The 22,609-nt window shown below is 35.4% G+C and overlaps 1 protein-coding gene across 9 annotated transcripts in view; it reads right to left on the reverse strand.

Annotated features, from left to right (window-relative positions):
* SYNE3 (spectrin repeat containing nuclear envelope family member 3) overlaps positions 1-22,609 on the reverse strand; it is a 106,463-nt gene that overhangs the window by 42,321 nt on the left and 41,533 nt on the right. For 7 of the 9 annotated variants that reach the window (XM_073638346.1, XM_073638345.1, XM_073638341.1 and 4 more), the window contains 27 exons: positions 19,419-19,596; positions 19,022-19,204; positions 18,663-18,806; positions 18,215-18,349; positions 17,963-18,112; positions 15,239-15,411; positions 14,952-15,035; positions 14,523-14,597; positions 14,066-14,161; positions 13,899-13,991; positions 13,719-13,817; positions 13,516-13,614; positions 13,331-13,435; positions 13,164-13,256; positions 12,978-13,076; positions 12,767-12,865; positions 12,573-12,677; positions 12,380-12,484; positions 12,178-12,273; positions 11,982-12,086; positions 11,791-11,895; positions 11,609-11,707; positions 11,415-11,519; positions 11,223-11,321; positions 11,032-11,130; positions 10,860-10,955; positions 10,277-10,360 (listed from right to left, as the gene is read on the reverse strand). In XM_073638346.1, coding sequence (XP_073494447.1) covers positions 10,277-10,360; positions 10,860-10,955; positions 11,032-11,130; positions 11,223-11,321; positions 11,415-11,519; positions 11,609-11,707; positions 11,791-11,895; positions 11,982-12,086; positions 12,178-12,273; positions 12,380-12,484; positions 12,573-12,677; positions 12,767-12,865; positions 12,978-13,076; positions 13,164-13,256; positions 13,331-13,435; positions 13,516-13,614; positions 13,719-13,817; positions 13,899-13,991; positions 14,066-14,161; positions 14,523-14,597; positions 14,952-15,035; positions 15,239-15,411; positions 17,963-18,112; positions 18,215-18,349; positions 18,663-18,806; positions 19,022-19,204; positions 19,419-19,596 — 3,003 coding nt within the window. The remainder of the gene's footprint in view (positions 1-10,276; positions 10,361-10,859; positions 10,956-11,031; positions 11,131-11,222; positions 11,322-11,414; positions 11,520-11,608; positions 11,708-11,790; positions 11,896-11,981; positions 12,087-12,177; positions 12,274-12,379; positions 12,485-12,572; positions 12,678-12,766; positions 12,866-12,977; positions 13,077-13,163; positions 13,257-13,330; positions 13,436-13,515; positions 13,615-13,718; positions 13,818-13,898; positions 13,992-14,065; positions 14,162-14,522; positions 14,598-14,951; positions 15,036-15,238; positions 15,412-17,962; positions 18,113-18,214; positions 18,350-18,662; positions 18,807-19,021; positions 19,205-19,418; positions 19,597-22,609) is intronic. The other 2 variants (XM_073638339.1, XM_073638347.1) reach the window with 2 other exon arrangements.

The raw sequence follows: 22,609 nt of genomic DNA on the forward strand, positions 1-22,609 counted from the left end.
CAGTATATTATATTGTTACATCATCAGTGACATTATCGGGCAGTATATTATATTATTATATTGTTACATCATCAGTGACATTACCGGGCAGTATATTATATTATTATATTGTTACATCATCAATGACATTACCGGGCAGTATATTATATTATTATATTGTTACATCATCAGTGACATTACCGGGCAGTATATTATATTATTATATTGTTACATCATCAGTGACATTACCGGGCAGTATATTATATTATTATATTGTTACATCAGTGACATTACCGGGCAGTATATTATATTATTATATTGTTACATCAGTGACATTACAAGGCAGTATATTATATTATTATATTGTTACATCTTCAGTGACATTACCGGGCAGTATATTATATTATTATATTTTTACATCATCAGTGACATTACCGGGCAGTATATTATATTATTATATTGTTACATCAGTGACATTACCGGGCAGTATATTATATTATTATATTGTTACATCAGTGACATTACCGGGCAGTATATTATATTATTATATTGTTACATCATCAGTGACATTATCGGGCAGTATATTATATTGTTACATCATCAGTGACATTATCGGGCAGTATATTATATTATTATATTGTTACATCATCAGTGACATTATCGGGCAGTATATTATATTGTTACATCATCAGTGACATTACCGGGCAGTATATTATATTATTATATTGTTACATCATCAGTGACATTACCGGGCAGTATATTATATTATTATATTGTTACATCAGTGACATTACCGGGCAGTATATTATATTATTATATTGTTACATCATCAGTGACATTACCGGGCAGTATATTATATTATTATATTGTTACATCATCAGTGATATTACCGGGCAGTATATTATATTATTATATTGTTACATCATCAGTGACATTACCGGGCAGTATATTATATTATTATATTGTTACATCATCAGTGACATTACCGGGCAGTATATTATATTATTATATTGTTACATCATCAGTGACATTACCGGGCAGTATATTATATTATTATATTGTTACATCATCAGTGACATTACCGGGCAGTATATTATATTATTATATTGTTACATCAGTGACATTACCGGGCAGTATATTATATTATTATACTGTTACATCATCAGTGACATTACCGGGCAGTATATTATATTATTATATTGTTACATCATCAGTGACATTACCGGGCAGTATATTATATTATTATATTGTTACATCATCAGTGACATTACCGGGCAGTATATTATATTTTTATATTGTTACATCAGTGACATTACCGGGCAGTATATTATATTATTATATTGTTACATCAGTGACATTACCGGGCAGTATATTATATTATTATATTGTTACATCTTCAGTGACATTACCGGGCAGTATATTATATTATTATATTGTTACATCATCAGTGACATTACCGGGCAGTATATTATATTATTATATTGTTACATCTTCAGTGACATTACCGGGCAGTATATTATATTATTATATTGTTACATCATCAGTGACATTACCGGGCAATATATTATATTATTATATTGTTACATCAGTGACATTACCGGGCAGTATATTATATTATTATATTGTTACATCATCAGTGACATTACCGGGCAGTATATTATATTATTATATTGTTACATCATCAGTGACATTACCGGGCAGTATATTATATTATTATATTGTTACATCAGTGACATTACCGGGCAGTATATTATATTATTATACTGTTACATCATCAGTGACATTACCGGGCAGTATATTATATTATTATATTGTTACATCATCAGTGACATTACCGGGCAGTATATTATATTATTATATTGTTACATCATCAGTGACATTACCGGGCAGTATATTATATTATTATATTGTTACATCATCATCAGTGACATTACCGGGCAGTATATTATATTATTATATTGTTACATCAGTGACATTACCGGGCAGTATATTATATTATTATATTGTTACATCATCATCAGTGACATTACCGGGCAGTATATTATATTATTATATTGTTATATCAGTGACATTACCGGGCAGTATATTATATTATTATATTGTTACATCATCATCAGTGACATTACCGGGCAGTATATTATATTATTATATTGTTACATCAGTGACATTACCGGGCAGTATATTATATTATTATATTATTACATCATCAGTGACATTACTGGGCAGTATATTATATTATTATATTGTTACATCAGTGACATTACCGGGCAGTATATTATATTATTATATTGTTACATCAGTGACATTACCGGGCAGTATATTATATTATTATATTGTTACATCATCAGTGACATTACCGGGCAGTATATTATATTATTATATTGTTACATCATCAGTGACATTACCGGGCAGTATATTATATTATTATATTATTACATCATCAGTGACATTACTGGGCAGTATATTATATTATTATATTGTTACATCAGTGACATTACCGGGCAGTATATTATATTATTATATTGTTACATCATCAGTGACATTACCGGGCAGTATATTATATTATTATATTGTTACATCATCAGTGACATTACCGGGCAGTATATTATATTATTATATTGTTACATCAGTGACATTACCGGGCAGTATATTATATTATTATATTGTTACATCATCAGTGATATTACCGGGCAGTATATTATATTGTTACATCATCAGTGATATTACCGGGCAGTATATTATATTATTATATTGTTACATCATCAGTGACATTACCGGGCAGTATATTATATTATTATATTATTACATCATCAGTGACATTACCGGGCAGTATATTATATTATTATATTGTTACATCATCAGTGACATTACCGGGCAGTATATTATATTATTATATTGTTACATCATCAGTGACATTACCGGGCAGTATATTATATTATTATATTGTTACATCATCAGTGACATTACTGGGCAGTATATTATATTATTATATTGTTACATCATCAGTGACATTACCGGGCAGTATATTATATTATTATATTGTTACATCATCAGTGACATTACTGGGCAGTATATTATATTATTATATTGTTACATCATCAGTGACATTACCGGGCAGTATATTATATTATTATATTGTTACATCAGTGACATTACCGGGCAGTATATTATATTATTATATTGTTACATCATCAGTGATATTACCGGGCAGTATATTATATTGTTACATCATCAGTGACATTACCGGGCAGTATATTATATTATTATATTGTTACATCATCAGTGACATTACCGGGCAGTATATTATATTATTATATTGTTACATCATCAGTGACATTACCGGGCAGTATATTATACTATTATATTGTTACATCTTCAGTGACATTACCGGGCAGTATATTATATTGTTACATCATCAGTGATATTACCGGGCAGTATATTATATTATTATATTGTTACATCAGTGACATTACCGGGCAGTATATTATATTATTATATTGTTACATCTTCAGTGACATTACCGGGCAGTATATTATATTATTATATTGTTACATCATCAGTGACATTACCGGGCAATATATTATATTATTATATTGTTACATCAGTGACATTACCGGGCAGTATATTATATTATTATATTGTTACATCATCAGTGACATTACCGGGCAGTATATTATATTATTATATTGTTACACCATCAGTGACATTACCGGGCAGTATATTATATTATTATATTGTTACATCATCAGTGACATTACCGGGCAGTATATTATATTATTATATTGTTACATCATCAGTGACATTACCGGGCAGTATATTATATTATTATATTGTTACATCATCAGTGACATTACCGGGCAGTATATTATATTATTATATTGTTACATCATCAGTGACATTACCGGGCAGTATATTATATTATTATATTGTTACATCATCAGTGACATTACCGGGCAGTATATTATATTATTATATTGTTACATCATCAGTGACATTACCGGGCAGTATATTATATTATTATATTGTTACATCATCAGTGACATTACCGGGCAGTATATTATATTATTATATTGTTACATCATCAGTGACATTACCGGGCAGTATATTATATTATTATATTGTTACATCATCAGTGACATTACCGGGCAGTATATTATATTATTATATTGTTACATCAGTGACATTACCGGGCAGTATATTATATTATTATACTGTTACATCATCAGTGACATTACCGGGCAGTATATTATATTATTATATTGTTACATCATCAGTGACATTACCGGGCAGTATATTATATTATTATATTGTTACATCATCATCAGTGACATTACCGGGCAGTATATTATATTATTATATTGTTACATCATCATCAGTGACATTACCGGGCAGTATATTATATTATTATATTGTTACATCAGTGACATTACCGGGCAGTATATTATATTATTATATTGTTACATCATCATCAGTGACATTACCGGGCAGTATATTATATTATTATATTGTTACATCAGTGACATTACCGGGCAGTATATTATATTATTATATTGTTACATCATCATCAGTGACATTACCGGGCAGTATATTATATTATTATATTGTTACATCAGTGACATTACCGGGCAGTATATTATATTATTATATTGTTACATCATCAGTGACATTACCGGGCAGTATATTATATTATTATATTATTACATCATCAGTGACATTACCGGGCAGTATATTATATTATTATATTGTTACATCATCAGTGACATTACTGGGCAGTATATTATATTATTATATTGTTACATCATCAGTGACATTACCGGGCAGTATATTATATTATTATATTGTTACATCATCAGTGACATTACCGGGCAGTATATTATATTATTATATTGTTACATCATCAGTGACATTACCGGGCAGTATATTATATTATTATATTGTTACATCATCAGTGACATTACCGGGCAGTATATTATATTATTATATTGTTACATCATCAGTGACATTACCGGGCAGTATATTATATTATTATATTGTTACATCATCAGTGACATTACCGGGCAGTATATTATATTATTATATTGTTACATCATCAGTGACATTACCGGGCAGTATATTATATTATTATATTGTTACATCATCAGTGACATTACCGGGCAGTATATTATATTATTATATTGTTACATCATCAGTGACATTACCGGGCAGTATATTATATTATTATATTGTTACATCATCAGTGACATTACCGGGCAGTATATTATATTATTATATTGTTACATCAGTGACATTACCGGGCAGTATATTATATTATTATATTGTTACATCATCAGTGACATTACAGGGCAGTATATTATATTATTATATTGTTACATCATCAGTGACATTACCGGGCAGTATATTATATTATTATATTGTTACATCATCAGTGACATTACCGGGCAGTATATTATATTATTATATTGTTACATCAGTGACATTACCGGGCAGTATATTATATTATTATATTGTTACATCATCAGTGACATTACCGGGCAGTATATTATATTATTATATGGTTACATCATCAGTGACATTACCGGGCAGTATAGTATATTATTATATTGTTACATCATCAGTGACATTACCGGGCAGTATATTATATTATTATATTGTTACATCATCATCAGTGACATTACCGGGCAGTATATTATATTATTATATTGTTACATCAGTGACATTACCGGGCAGTATATTATATTATTATATTGTTACATCATCAGTGACATTACCGGGCAGTATATTATATTATTATATTGTTACATCATCAGTGACATTACCGGGCAGTATATTATATTATTATATTGTTACATCAGTGACATTACCGGGCAGTATATTATATTATTATATTGTTACATCATCAGTGACATTACCGGGCAGTATATTATATTATTATATTGTTACATCAGTGACATTATCGGGCAGTATATTATATAGTTACATCATCAGTGACATTACCGGGCAGTATATTATATTATTATATTGTTACATCATCATCAGTGACATTACCGGGCAGTATATTATATTATTATATTGTTACATCATCATCAGTGACATTACCGGGCAGTATATTATATTATTATATTGTTACATCATCAGTGACATTACCGGGCAGTATATTATATTATTATATTGTTACATCATCAGTGACATTACCGGGCAGTATATTATATTATTATATTGTTACATCATCAGTGACATTACCGGGCAGTATATTATATTATTATATTGTTACATCATCAGTGACATTACCGGGCAGTATATTATATTATTATATTGTTACATCATCAGTGATATTACCGGGCAGTATATTATATTATTATATTGTTACATCAGTGACATTATCGGGCAGTATATTATATTATTATATTGTTACATCATCAGTGACATTACCGGGCAGTATATTATATTATTATATTGTTACATCATCAGTGACATTACCGGGCAGTATATTATATTATTATATTGTTACATCATCAGTGACATTACAGGGCAGTATATTATATTACTATATTATTACATCATCAGTGACATTACCGGGCAGTATATTATATTATTATATTGTTACATCATCAGTGACATTACCGGGCAGTATATTATATTATTATATTGTTACATCATCAGTGACATTACCGGGCAGTATATTATATTATTATATTATTACATCATCAGTGACATTACCGGGCAGTATATTATATTATTATATTGTTACATCATCAGTGACATTACCGGGCAGTATATTATATTATTATATTGTTACATCATCAGTGACATTACCGGGCAGTATATTATATTATTATATTGTTACATCATCAGTGACATTACCGGGCAGTATATTATATTATTATATTGTTACATCATCAGTGACATTACCGGGCAGTATATTATATTATTATATTGTTACATCATCAGTGACATTACCGGGCAGTATATTATATTATTATATTGTTACATCATCAGTGACATTACAGGGCAGTATATTATATTACTATATTGTTACATCAGTGACATTACCGGGCAGTATATTATATTATTATATTGTTACATCATCAGTGACATTACCGGGCAGTATATTATATTATTATATTGTTACATCAGTGACATTACCGGGCAGTATATTATATTATTATATTGTTACATCATCAGTGACATTACAGGGCAGTATATTATATTATTATATTGTTACATCAGTGACATTACCGGGCAGTATATTATATTATTATATTGTTACATCATCAGTGACATTACCGGGCAGTATATTGTATTATTATATTGTTACATCAGTGACATTACCGGGCAGTATATTATATTATTATATTGTTACATCAGTGACATTACCGGGCAGTATATTATATTATTATATTGTTACATCAGTGACATTACCGGGCAGTATATTATATTATTATATTGTTACATCATCAGTGACATTACCGGGCAGTATAGTATATTATTATATTGTTACATCATCAGTGACATTACCGGGCAGTATATTATATTATTATATTGTTACATCATCAGTGACATTACCGGGCAGTATATTATATTATTATATTGTTACATCAGTGACATTACCGGGCAGTATATTATATTATTATACTGTTACATCAGTGACATTACCGGGCAGTATATTATATTATTATATTGTTACATCATCAATGACATTACAGGGCAGTATATTATATTATTATATTGTTACATCATCAATGACATTACAGGGCAGTATATTATATAATTATATTGTTACATCATCAGTGACATTACCGGGCAGTATATTATATTATTATATTGTTACATCATCAGTGACATTACCGGGCAGTATATTATATTATTATATTGTTACATCATCAATGACATTACAGGGCAGTATATTATATTATTATATTGTTACATCATCAGTGACATTACCGGGCAGTATATTATATTATTATATTGTTACATCATCAGTGACATTACCGGGCAGTATATTATATTATTATATTGTTACATCATCAGTGACATTACCGGGCAGTATATTATATTATTATATTGTTACATCATCAGTGACATTACCGGGCAGTATATTATATTATTATATTGTTACATCATCAATGACATTACCGGGCAGTATATTATATTATTATATTGTTACATCATCAGTGACATTACCGGGCAGTATATTATATTATTATATTGTTACATCATCAATGACATTACAGGGCAGTATATTATATTATTATATTGTTACATCATCAGTGACATTACCGGGCAGTATATTATATTATTATATTGTTACATCATCAGTGACATTACCGGGCAGTATAGTATATTATTATATTGTTACATCATCAGTGACATTACCGGGCAGTATATTATATTATTATATTGTTACATCATCAGTGACATTACCGGGCAGTATATTATATTATTATATTGTTACATCATCATCAGTGACATTACCGGGCAGTATATTATATTATTATATTGTTACACTGTATGACGTTCCATGTATCATTGTCGTTATAGAATCTCACATTACAGAATATTATACTATAATCTCATGGAACATATTATACTGTGGTGTATAACAATGACAGGTAATATGATATAGGGGCGTATAAAGTCATCCTCTAATGTAACGTTATACAGTAAAGTGATTTATAACAGACACCTGATATAATGTGACATCAAACGTTATCCAGTGTGACGTGTATATAGGACGAGCTGAGGGGAAAGTGCACACAACAGGGTGACCCCATGTAAGGAGGAGGACATCGCATGGTATTGCTCACCTAGGGGATGCTGCGGAGCCCCTATAGTAAAATCCCACCTGCTGCCGCCTCGTGGCTGGGGAGAGACCCCAGGTAAAAATGGGCAAAAAAAAAAGGAGAAAAAAAAAACACTTGAAAAAAAGAATCCTATTTTATAAGGAGGGACGATTGTGGTTCTTTTATAGAGACGACGCGTTTCTGTCGTTTTTTTCTTAAACTTGATAAAAAAAAGCCTGTTCAGCGGCGAAACGCGTTGTCACAGTAAACGAGCCACAATCGTCCCTCCTTGCAATATATGACTCTTTTTTCATCAAGTGTTTTTTTTATCTTTTTTTTTTGGACATCCACTATGACGTGATACATTATAATATAATTACATGTTGTGCAATGTAAGAAAATATAACGAATGGAATATTCTATAAACGTACAGTGACGCAGTCCAACAGATCAGTACGGGTCTACCCAAGCAATAGAAATCGGTGAATAAATGATATAATAAAGAAATAAATGTGTCGTCCATGAAATGTAGAAGATCCGGAATCTGCATCCGCCGGAATCAGATATGAATACGGGAAGACGATGTGCGACCTCAGCGCTGACACCTGGAGACGATCCCCCCACACAGAACCAGTAACAATGGGGGCTAAATAGCAAGTGACGAGAATACAAAGAAGCGACTCTCGGGGTCTTATTCCGGCGGCTGCAGACTCCTGATCTGCTACATCTCATGGACGAGACATTTATTTTATCATTTCTATTTCTTGGGTAGATCGGTACTGATCTGTGGGTAGATCGGTACTGATCTGTGGGTAGATCTGTACTAATCTGCGGGTAGATCTGTACTGATCTGTGGGTAGATCGGTACTGATCTGTGGGTAGATCGGTACTGATCTGTGGGTAGATCGGTACTGATCTGTGGGTAGATGTGTACTAATCTGCGGGTAGATCTGTACTAATCTGCGGGTAGATCTGTACTAATCTGCGGGTAGATCTGTATTGATCTGCGGGTAGATCGGTACTGATCTGTGGGTAGATCGGTACTGATCTGTGGGTAGATCGGTACTGATCTGTGGGTAGATCGGTACTGATCTGTGGGTAGATCGGTACTGATCTGCGGGTAGATCTGTACTGATCTGCGGGTAGATCTGTATTGATCTGCGGGTAGATTGGTACTGATCTGTGGGTAGATCGGTACTGATCTGTGGGTAGATCGGTACTGATCTGTCGGACTGCGCTGCCGGGGGTTCATAGAATATTATATTCCATTTATTACATTTTAGAATATTACACAACATGTAATTATGTTATAGTGTGTTCCATTATATTACATGTTACATTATATCAAGTGTGGGTGATAAATCACATTACTGTATAGTATAATAGGTTACAGTACAGAGTATTCCTTTATAAGCTTCTATATTATATTACATTCCATGTTATAATAGGTTATAAATACTAAGGTCATATTATGTCATTGTCCAGAATGTTATTATTATTCTATATGCCATATTCACCTGAATGAGCCGTTGTTATCCTGACTCTCTGGCGCTCGATCTCCGTCTGTCTTCTCCTTAGTGCTGATACGAACGACATTGTTACTGTTGTAGATGATATAATATAAGGTTATTACAGTCTGGCATCAATTATATCACATGAATATATTATACTGCAGCTGTGGGGAACTACATCAGGTAATGGTGACACTTCAGGAGCCATTCTCCGAATATCCATTCAAGGCCACGTTCACACGTTCAGTATTCGGTCAGTATTTTACATCAGTATTTGTAAGCCAAAACCAGGAGTGGGCGATAATACAGAAGTGGTGACGAGTTTCTATTATACTTTTCCTCTGATTGTTCCACTCCTGGTTTTGCCTTACAAATACTGCTGATGTAAAGTACTGAACGTGTGAACGTGGCCTTAGAATTACACCTGTTCTGAGGGCAGCTGGGGAGACTATTACATGGCCAGTAATGTCGCTCCTGTAGGGCAACTCCACGATACATCTCCTTGGGTTTCAGGAGAGTGTGTGAGAACCATTATAGATATTTAGTTTTTATTATTTTATCCCGCATATCAGAGGCAGATTGTGGTCACCTTTGTGCGTGTTCCTCATGTCGGGGTGGTTTATTATATCGGGGGCGCGCGTCGGGCAGTCCTGTATTACTGTTCATCACGACATTATAGCAGCTTCTACAAAGAGAAAAATGTATCAGTTTGTGTTGTATGGATAAAACCAAATGTTACAATATCAAGATTTTTTTTTTACCCGGACGAGCCCCCAATTTGTTGAAATCCTTCCTTCCTTGGAGAGCCACTGGTACTGACGTCATCTAAAGAATTGGTATAGAGGCCTTGCCCGTCTTGGCTGATACAGTAATTAATGAATAATGGATATTAATAAAAGGTCTGTGAGGGCATCTTGTGATTTTTACTGAAAATATAAAACATTTTTTTTACCCAGACAAGCCCCCAATTTGTCGAAATCCTTCCGTCCTTGGAGAGCTACTGGTACTGATGTCATCTAGTAAATTCATATGGATGACTTGCCCATCTTGGCTGATAGTTTCCAACAGAAGAAATCCATAATTAATAAATGTTTCTGAGGGTATGCCATGAAGCCCTTAGAAACAACCAAGATTTTTTTTTTACCCAAATGAGCCACCAATTTGTTGAAATCCTCCCTGTCTTGTAGTGCTACCGGTACTGAGGTCATCTAGAGAATCCTTATGGATGACCTGCCCGTCTTGGCTGATACTGGTACAGGAAGTAATCAATAATGGATATTAATAAAGATCTGTGAGGGCATTTTGTGACTTTCACTGAAAATATAACTTTTTTTTTACCTGGACGAGCCTCCAAATTGTCGTAATCCTTCCTTTCTTAAAGAGCTATCAGTACTGATGTCATCTGAAGAATTCATATGGAGGCCTTGCCCGTCTTGGCTGATACAGGAAGTAATGGATATTAATAAAGGCTTTTGAGGGCATCTTGTAATTTGTACTGAAAATATATATTTTTTTTTTACCCAGACAAGCCCCAAATTTGTCGAAATCCTTCCTTTCTTGGAGTGCTACCGGCACTGATGTCATCTAGACAATCCCTATGGATGACCTGCCCGTCTTGGCTGAAACTGGTACAGGAAGTAATCAATGGATATAAATTAATGTCTGTGGGGCTATGATATGAATCCAACTGAAAATATAAAAATTGTTTTACCTGTATGATCCCTCAATTTGTTGAATTCCTTCCTTTCTTGGAGTGGCACTGGTATTGACGTTATTTGGAGAAACTCCATGGATAGCCTGCTCGTCTTGGCTTGTACTTGTACAGGAAAAAATATATACACAGTGAACATTAATAAATGTCCGTGAGGCTATTTGATGATGATCATGAAAATATAAATTTATTTTACCCAGATGAACCCCCAATTTGTCGAAATCCTTCCATTCTAAAGCTATAGGTACTGATGTCATCTAAAGAATCCTTATGGATGATTTGCCCGTCTTGGCTGAAAATGGTACAGGAAACAAACAAAAAAAAATTAATAGATATTAGTAACTGTCTTCGAGGGAATCTTATGATGGTCAATAAAAATATCAACTTTTTTTTTTTACCTGGATGGGTCCCGAATTTGTGGAATTCTTTCCTTTCTTGAAGAGCCTCTGGCGTTGATGTCATCTGGTGAATTCATATGGATGACTTGCCTGTCTTGGCTGATACTTTCCAACAGAAAGAAGTTAATAATTAGTAAATGTCTATGAGACTTTGTTATGAAGCCCATAAATAATATCAAACTTTTTTTTTTACCTGGACGAGTCACCAATTTGTTGAAATCCTCCTTTTCTCAGTAAGCCACCGGAGCTGATGTCATCTAGTGAATTTACATGTTTGACTTGCCCATCTTGGCCGATACTGAAGAAATCAAATAATGGATATTAATAAAAAGGCTATGAAAGCAACTTATGATCTTAATTAAAATATCAAGATTTTTTTTTTTATACCCGGACGCATCCCCAACTTGTCTAAATCCTTCCTTTCTCGTAGGGATTTTGGTACTGATGTTATCTGAAGAATCCTTCTGGATGATTTGCCCGTCTTGGCTGAAAATGGCACAGGAAAAATAAATAAATCAAATACTAGATATTATTAACTTTCTGGGGGGAGGGGGGGGGGATCTTATAATGGGCAATGAAAATGTCAGTATTTCTGTACCTGGATGGGCCCCGAGTTTGTCGAATTCTTTCCTTTCTTGACGAGCCTCTGGCATTGATGTCGTCTGGTGAATCCATATGGATGACTTGCCTGTCTTGGCTGATGCAAGAAGTAATGAATAATGGATATTAATAAATGTCTGTGAGGGCATTGTATGAGGGTCACTGAAAATATATATATATTTACCCGGCTGAGCTCCCAATTTGTTGAAATCCTTCCTTCCTTGGACAGCCACTGACGTCATCAAGAGAATTCATATAGAGGACTTGCCCGTCTTGGCTGATACAGGAAATAATCGATTAATGTCTGTTAGGTTGTTATGGAGCCTCCTGAAAATTAGAAAATTGCTTTACCCGGACAAGTCCCCAATTTGTTGAAATCCTTCCTTTGTCGGAGATCCACTGGTACTGACGTCATCTGAAGAATTTAAATGGATGACTTGCCCGTCTTGGCCGATACTGTTCAAATAATGAATATTAATAAAAGGCTGTGAAAGTATCTATGAAAGTCAACAAAATAACAAGGTTTATTTTTATACCCAGACGAGTCCCCAGTTTGTTGAAATCTTTCCTTTCTCGTAGAGGTTTTGGTACTGATGTCATCTAAAGAATCCTTATGGACGATTTGCCTGTCTTGGCTGAAAATGGCACAAGAAAAAAAACAAAAAACAAATAATAGATATTAGTAACCATCTTTGAGTGGGATCTTAAAATGGTCAATGAAAATATCAATTTTTTTTACCTGGGTGGGACCCGAATTTGTCGAATTCCTTCCTTTCTTGAAGAGCCTTTGGCGTTGATGTCATCTGGTGAATCTATATGGATGACTTGCCTGTCTTGGCTGATGCAAGAAGTAATGAATAATGGATTAAAAAAAATGTCTGTGAGGGCATCGTATGAGGGTCACCGAAAATATATTTACCCAGACGAGCCCCCGATTTGTAGTAATCCTTCCTTTGTCTGAGAGCCACTGACGTCATCAAGAGAATTGATATAGAGGACTTGCCCATCTTGGCTGATACAAGAAGTAATCGATTAATGTCTGTTCGGCTGTTATGGAGCCTATTACAAATATCAAAACTGCTTTACCCGGACGAGCCCCTGAATCCTTCCTCTCTGGGAGGGCCACTGGTACTGATGTCACCTGAAGAATTTATATTGACGACTTGCCCGTCTTGGCTGATACTGGTGCAGGAAGTAATCAATAATGGATATTAATAAATGTGAGATAATACATTTACATAAAGAGGAAGGATACATTAAATAATTAAATGACTATTTAAAGGGATTGTCCGGGATTAGAAAAAAACTTGTCTGTCTTCTTCCAAAAAACACCACCCTCCCAGTCTGCAGGCCGTGTCTGGTTCCACAGGTCACCTTTTTTTAAGTGAATGGCGCAGAGCTGTAATACCACAAACAAACTGTAGACAGAGGGGGCGCTGTTTTTTTTATTTATTTTATTTACAAAAGGCAACCATGATTTTCTAATCCAAAACAACTCCTTAAAGGGGTATTCCAAACAAATGTGTGCATGAAAAACACGGACCTCATAGTCTTCTTTTTGGAGGTAAAGGTCCCGTCTTTCTGCCGGACGTCATCTGAGTCCATGTATGAGACGAGGCTGAGAGAATACAAAATCTATTACATCGGGCAAACTTCCAGATACATAAAATAACACAGAGACGGAGGAGTCTACTACTGCTCTCTGGAGTCAGCCAATCCATTGAACAATATGGTTGGTAGGAATAAAGAGTCTAGAGAGTTGTCAGACAGAAGGTCCCGAGCAGCTGGGTTGTCAGATCTGACTATTGGGATCTGATGCAAAACTTACAAAAAAGGGGTCAGGAGGCTGGAGGCGCTCATATCAGCCTTAAAGGGATATTCCAGCCTCGTCACCTACCCCCATGGACCCCCACAATCGCAGGAACATGAGACTAGCACCCCCGCTCTTTTCTGGTGACAATACACAATGTACCTGGATGTCTGATATCCTGGGACCGCCGGGGGTCTCTGCACAGATTTGGGTCTTGATTTTTGCCGTTCTTTGTCTTCCTCGACGCTGTAAAACGAGACAATCACATTCTGGTTACAGACAGGACACCGAGTGCGGCAGAGCTGAGGACTACATCTGCCACGGAAAAACTGGGAGTTGTAGTTCTAAATCATCAGTGAAGTCTCAGGATGCTGAGAGAGGTACAAAGGAGGAGTCTGCAGCCCCCCGATGTCCCCCTTAACTCCATGGTCACAGCCAGGACCCCTCACCTGCACATCTGCTCATACAGCAGCTGTAAGGATTTCCAGGACTCAATCAGCTGCTTGATTTCCTGCAGGATGAGCGCGGCGCCCTCTGGCGAGGAGGAGTCTATCACCGTCTGTCCTCGAGTCTCCACCAGATGGCGCAGGATTTCCTTTTCTGACAATTCAGCACTCAGCGCCTGGAGATCAGAAGGCAGAAGAGACGCCATCAGTACTGGACCACATATAAGAGGGTATAACAAGAGACACAAACAAACAGTGCATGGAATCCTTCACAGCTGCAATCACAATTCTGCTGGATGAACTCCAATAACGAAACAAGGCGATTAGTTTTACCCTAAACAAATGATTGTACAGAATATGGGGATTTCAGCTCTGGAGTATAATACAGGATGTAACTCAGGATCAGTAATGTAATGTATGTACACAGTGACTGCACCAGCAGAATAGTGAGTGCAGCTCTGGAGTATAATACAGGATGTAACCCAGGATCAGTAATGTAATGTATGTACACAGTGACTGCACCAGCAGAATAGTGAGTGCAGCTCTGGAGTATAATACAGGAGGTAACTCAGGATCAGTAATGTAATGTATGTACACAGTGACTGCACCAGCAGAATAGTGAGTGCAGCTCTGGAGTATAATACAGGAGGTGACTCAGAATCAGTAATGTAATGTATGTACACAGTGACTGCACCAGCAGAATAGTGAGTGCAGCTCTGGAGTATAATACAGGATATAACTCAGGATCAGTAATGTAATGTATGTACACAGTGACTGCACCAGCAGAACAGTGAGTGCAGCTCTGGAGTATAATACAGGATGTAACTCAGGATCAGTAATGTAATGTATGTACACAGTGACTGCACCAGCAGAATAGTGAGTGCAGCTCTGGAGTATAATATAGGATGTAACTCAGGATCAGTAATGTAATGTATGTACACAGTGACTGCACCAGCAGAATAGTGAGCGCAGCTCTGGAGTATAATATAGGATGTAACTCAGGATCAGTAATGTAATGTATGTACACAGTGACTGCACCAGCAGAATAGTGAGTGCAGCTCTGGAGTATAATACAGGATGTAACTCAGGATCAGTAATGTAATGTATGTACACAGTGACTGCACCAGCAGAATAGTGAGTGCAGCTCTGGAGTATAATACAGGATATAACTCAGGATCAGTAATGTAATGTATGTACACAGTGACTGCACCAGCAGAATAGTGAGTGCAGCTCTGGAGTATAATACAGGATATAACTCAGAATCAGTAATGTAATGTATGTACACAGCGACTGCACCAGCAGAATAGTGAGTGCAGCTCTGGAGTATAATACAGGATGTAACTCAGGATCAGTAATGTAATGTATGTACACAGTGACTGCACCAGCAGAATAGTGAGTGCAGCTCTGGAGTATAATACAGGATATAACTCAGGATCAGTAATGTAATGTATGTACACAGTGACTGCACCAGCAGAATAGCGAGTGCAGCTCTGGAGTATAATACAGGATGTAACTCAGGATCAGTAATGTAATGTATGTACACAGTGACTGCACCAGCAGAATAGTGAGCGCAGCTCTGGAGTATAATATAGGATGTAACTCAGGATCAGTAATGTAATGTATGTACACAGTGACTGCACCAGCAGAATAGTGAGTGCAGCTCTGGAGTATAATACAGGATGTAACTCAGGATCAGTAATGTAATGTATGTACACAGTGACTGCACCAGCAGAATAGGGAGTGCAGCTCTGGAGTATAATACAGGATGTAACTCAGGATCAGTAATGTAATGTATGTACACAGTGACTCCACCAGCAGAATAGTGAGTGCAGCTCTGGAGTATAATACAGGATGTAACTCAGGATCAGTAATGTAATGTATGTACACAGTGACTCCACCAGCAGAATAGTGAGTGCAGCTCTGGAGTATAATACAGGATGTAACTCAGGATCAGTAATGTAATATATGTACACAGTGACTCCACCAGCAGAATAGTGAGTGCAGCTCTGGAGTATAATACAGGATGTAACTCAGGATCAGTAATGTAATGTATGTACACAGTGACTCCACCAGCAGAATAGTGAGTGCAGCTCTGGAGTATAATACAGAATGTAACTCAGGATCAGTAATGTAATGTATGTACACAGTGACTGCACCAGCAGAATAGTGAGTGCAGCTCTGGAGTATAATACAGGATGTAACTCAGGATCAGTAATGTAATGTATGTACACAGTGACTGCACCAGCAGAATAGTGAGTGCAGCTCTGGAGTATAATACAGGATGTAACTCAGGATCAGTAATGTAATGTAATGTATGTACACAGTGACTGCACCAGCAGAATAGTGAGTGCAGCTCTGGAGTATAATACAGGAGGTAACTCAGGAGCAGTAATGTAATGTATGTACACAGTGACTGCACCAGCAGAATAGTGAGTGCAGCTCTGGAGTATAATACAGGATGTAACTCAGGATCAGTAATGTAATGTAATGTATGTACACAGTGACTGCACCAGCAGAATAGTGAGTGCAGCTCTGGAGTATAATACAGGATGTAACTCAGGAGCAGTAATGTAATGTATGTACACAGTGACTGCACCAGCAGAATAGTGAGTGCAGCTCTGGAGTATAATACAGGATGTAACTCAGGATCAGTACAGGATATTGTGTGCTCCCATCAACCATGAGATAGCCATTTTCCACCTGCCAGTATTTTAGCATCGCCCCTACCTGATTATCCCTCTCGCCCCAGTTCTTGCCACTGTTTTGGTGTAATTCCAGCTTCTGGCGAGTGACCATGATCCAGTGCTGGAGATTGCGGAGATTATGACTGAACAGCCGGTGGTTGTTTATATTCTCTTTGCTGCTCCGGATCTTGTTCTGATAGGAGGATGACAATGATGAGCAGATCACCTTTATTCCTACAGATCTATGACTGTAGCAGATCCCTCCTATTCTCCCCCTGTGATCGGCAGAGATTACCTCCAGAGACCTCTGTAACTTCAGATAATCCGAGTTCAGCTGCTCGGCTCTGAGCGCGTGGGGCGAGTGGGACTTTGTCGTGGAAATTAACTCTTGGATGGGGGCATGTAGGCGCATTAATTTTTCTACTAATATCTGAAAAAAAACAGCCATAAATCAATATATTATAATGGAATGGCTGCAATGTCTGGACGGCATACGGCAGATTCACTAATCCTAATTCACATCTAGACAGTGCACATGTGACAGATTAATCTCTGTGGCTTCTGCTTGATGTCGCCACTTTTTGGTCCATGTCGGGCCACATTTCTAGCACATTTATCTTAGTAAATCCCCCCTAACGAGTTATTCCTATATCATAGCAATCTCATGTTCTCACAACAGGGGGCGCTGTCATATTGATTTCTATGGAACGTTTCCCAGCAGTCCTATGAACACAAAAACTCACCTGCAGTCTCTGAACCTGCGCCTCCTTCCCAATAATATCCGGCTGCGGCTCATTTTCCTTCAGGCTTTTTACTCGGATGGCGGATATCTTATGATGTAAAGTTTTTAAGGCAGAATCAAACTCTTTTCTCAGCTCAGACAAACCCTGAAATAGAGAGAAGAATCACATTTCATGGTAAAAAGAGAAACTATCATTATATTCATTAGATAAAACACATAATAGACAGAATGTTACAGAAAGAAACATTTTGTGTAAATATTTACCAAACTGTAGCAAGTATTTATGCTGCTAATTCTGCCCATGACCACCAGGGGTCAGTGTTACATTGTCAGGACACAAAATACAAAGTTTGGAAGTACCTGTAAACTTTTCTTCCTCTCTAGAAGATCCCTGTGAAGTGCTTCTCTGTCCTGTTCAGCTGCAGCAATATCCTGCAGGAGCGTCTTGGTTTTCTGGTCACCCAGGACAAGATGGACGCGCTCCTTCTTTTTTCCTAGAGCCGCCAGCTTATCTTGAATTGTGCAGCTTTCTCCAAGTAACTTCTACAGAAAAGAAAATTGTGAGTAGGTCACAGCCTGAAAAAATAGTTACCTGTAGCTGAACAGCGGCTGGGGAACTACAACTCCCAGCGTGCTATCCTAGGATACATAAGGACAAACTGAGAATCAGCAGCTGGAGCCCCACAGGATGGAGACAACTGATCTGTATGTACTATATACGCTCCTCATCTCAGTACAAGGGGCCCTAACATCTCACCTCGATATTGTCCAGGGCATCGCGATTCATGGCGCCATCATTCACAGGGACGGCAGTGGCGTCCAGGACGCTCTCAGCGATCGGTTTCCAGTAGAGGAATTCACGTAGAGGGTTCTGGAAAAGCTGCTTCAGCTCCGACTCCGTGTCAGTGCTCAGCTTGAAGGCCTTACTCTTAGCCCTGGGGAAAAGAGTCATCACAAAGCACAAGAAAGAACAAGAAATCATCACCAGAAGGGTCACTGAAGTCATACGAGCAGTATTATAGTAGTTATATTCTTGTACATAGGGGCAGTATTATAGTAGTTATATTCTTGTACATAGGAGCAGTATTATAGTAGTTATATTCTTGTACATAGGGGCAATATTATAGTAGTTATATTCTTATACATAGGGGCAGTATTATAGTAGTTATATTCTTGTACATTGGGGCAGTATTATAGTAGTTATATTCTTGTACATTAGGGCAGTATGATAGTAGTTATATTCTTACACATAGGGGGCAGTATTATAGTAGTTATATTCTTGTACATAGGGGCAGTATTATAGTAGTTATATTCTTGTACATAGGCGCAGTATTATAGTAGATATATTCTTGTACATAGGAGCAGTATTATAGTAGTTATATTCTTGTACATAGGGGCAGTATTATAGTAGTTATATTCTTGTACATAGGGGCAGTATTATAGTAGTTATATTCTTGTACATAGGGGCAGTATTATAGTAGTTATATTCTTGTACATAGGGAGCAGTATTATATTAGTTATATTCTTGCACATAGGAGCAGTATTATAGTAGTTATATTCTTGTACATATGGGCAGTATTATAGTAGTTATATTCTTATACATAGGAGCAGTATTATAGTAGTTATATTCTTGTACATATGAGCAGTATTATAGTAGTTATATTCTTGTACATATGGGCAGTATTATAGTAGTTATATTCTTATACATAGGAGCTGTATTATAGTAGTTATATTCTTGTACATAGGAGCAGTATTATAGTAGTTATATTCTTATACATAGGGGGCAGTATTATAGTAGTTATATTCTTGTACATAGGGGCAGTATTATAGTAGTTATATTCTTATACATAGGAGCTGTATTATAGTAGTTATATTCTTGTACATAGGAGCAGTATTATAGTAGTTATATTCTTGTACATAGGAGCAGTATTATAGTAGTTATATTCTTGTACATATGGGCAGTATTATAGTAGTTATATTCTTATACATAGGAGCAGTATTATAGTAGTTATATTCTTATACATAGGGGGCAGTATTATAGTAGTTATATTCTTGTACATAGGAGCAGTATTATAGTAGTTATATTCTTATACATAGGGGGCAGTATTATAGTAGTTATATTCTTGTACATAGGGGCAGTATTATAGTAGTTATATTCTTATACATAGGAGCTGTATTATAGTAGTTATATTCTTGTACATAGGAGCAGTATTATAGTAGTTATATTCTTGTACATAGGGGCAGTATTATAGTAGTTATATTCTTGTACATAGGGGCAGTATTATAGTAGTTATATTCTTATACATAGGAGCTGTATTATAGTAGTTATATTCTTGTACATAGGAGCAGTATTATAGTAGTTATATTCTTGTACATAGGAGCAGTATTATAGTAGTTATATTCTTGTACATATGAGCAGTATTATAGTAGTTATATTCTTGTACATATGAGCAGTATTATAGTAGTTATATTCTTGTACATATGAGCAGTATTATAGTAGTTATATTCTTGTACATAGGAGCAGTATTATAGTAGTTATATTCTTATACATAGGGGGCAGTATTATAGTAGTTATATTCTTGTACATAGGGGCAGTATTATAGTAGTTATATTCTTATACATAGGGGGCAGTATTATAGTAGTTATATTATTGTACATAGGGGGCAGTATTATAGTAGTTATATTCCTGTACAAGAGCAGTATTATAGTAGTTATATTCCTGTACATAGGAGCAGTATTATAGTAGTTATATTCTTGTACATAGGAGCAGTATTATAGTAGTTATATTCTTATACATAGGGGGCAGTATTATAGTAGTTATATTCTTGTACATAGGGGGCAGTATTATAGTAGTTATATTCTTATACATAGAGGGCAGTATTATAGTAGTTATATTATTGTACATAGGAGCAGTATTATAGTAGTTATATTCTTGCACATAGGGGGCAGTATTATAGTAGTTATATTCTTGTACATAGGAGCAGTATTATAGTAGTTATATTCTTGTACATAGGAGCAGTATTATAGTAGTTATATTATTGTACATAGGGGGCAGTATTATAGTAGTTATATTCCTGTACAAGAGCAGTATTATAGTAGTTATATTCCTGTACATAGGAGCAGTATTATAGTAGTTATATTCCTGTACATAGGAATAGGAGCAGTATTATAGTAGTTATATTCTTGTACATAGGAGCAGTATTATAGCAGTTATATTCTTATACATAGGGGGCAGTATTATAGTAGTTATATTCTTGTACATAGGGGGCAGTATTATAGTAGTTATATTCTTGTACATAGGGGCAGTATTATAGTAGTTATATTCTTATACATAGGGGCAGTATTATAGTAGTTTTATTCTTGTACTTAGGGGGCAGTATTATAGTAGTTTTATTCTTGTACATAGGGGGCAGTATTATAGTAGTTATATTCTTGTACATAGGGGCAGTATTATAGTAGTTATATTCTTATACATAGGGGCAGTATTATAGTAGTTTTATTCTTGTACTTAGGGGGCAGTATTATAGTAGTTTTATTCTTGTACATAGGGGGCAGTATTATAGTAGTTATATTCTTGTACATAGGGGGCAGTATTATAGTAGTTATATTCTTGTACATAGGGGGCAGTATTATAGTAGTTATATTCTTATACATAGGGGCAGTATTATAGTAGTTATATTCTTGTACATAGGGGGCAGTATTATAGTAGTTATATTCTTATACATTGGGGCAGTATTATAGTAGTTATATTCTTGTACATAGGAGCAGTATTATAGTAGTTATATTCTTGTACATAGGAGCAGTATTATAGTAGTTATATTCTTGTACATAGGAGCAGTATTATAGTAGTTATATTCTTGTACATAGGAGCAGTATTATAGTAGTTATATTCTTGTACATAGGAGCAGTATTATAGTAGTTATATTCTTGTACATGGGGGCAGTATTA

Source organism: Phyllobates terribilis, unplaced genomic scaffold, assembly GCF_046119375.1.
Source record: "Phyllobates terribilis strain yellow unplaced genomic scaffold, ASM4611937v1 Scaffold_7__3_contigs__length_470593459, whole genome shotgun sequence".
NCBI classification, from domain to species: Eukaryota; Metazoa; Chordata; class Amphibia; order Anura; family Dendrobatidae; genus Phyllobates; species Phyllobates terribilis.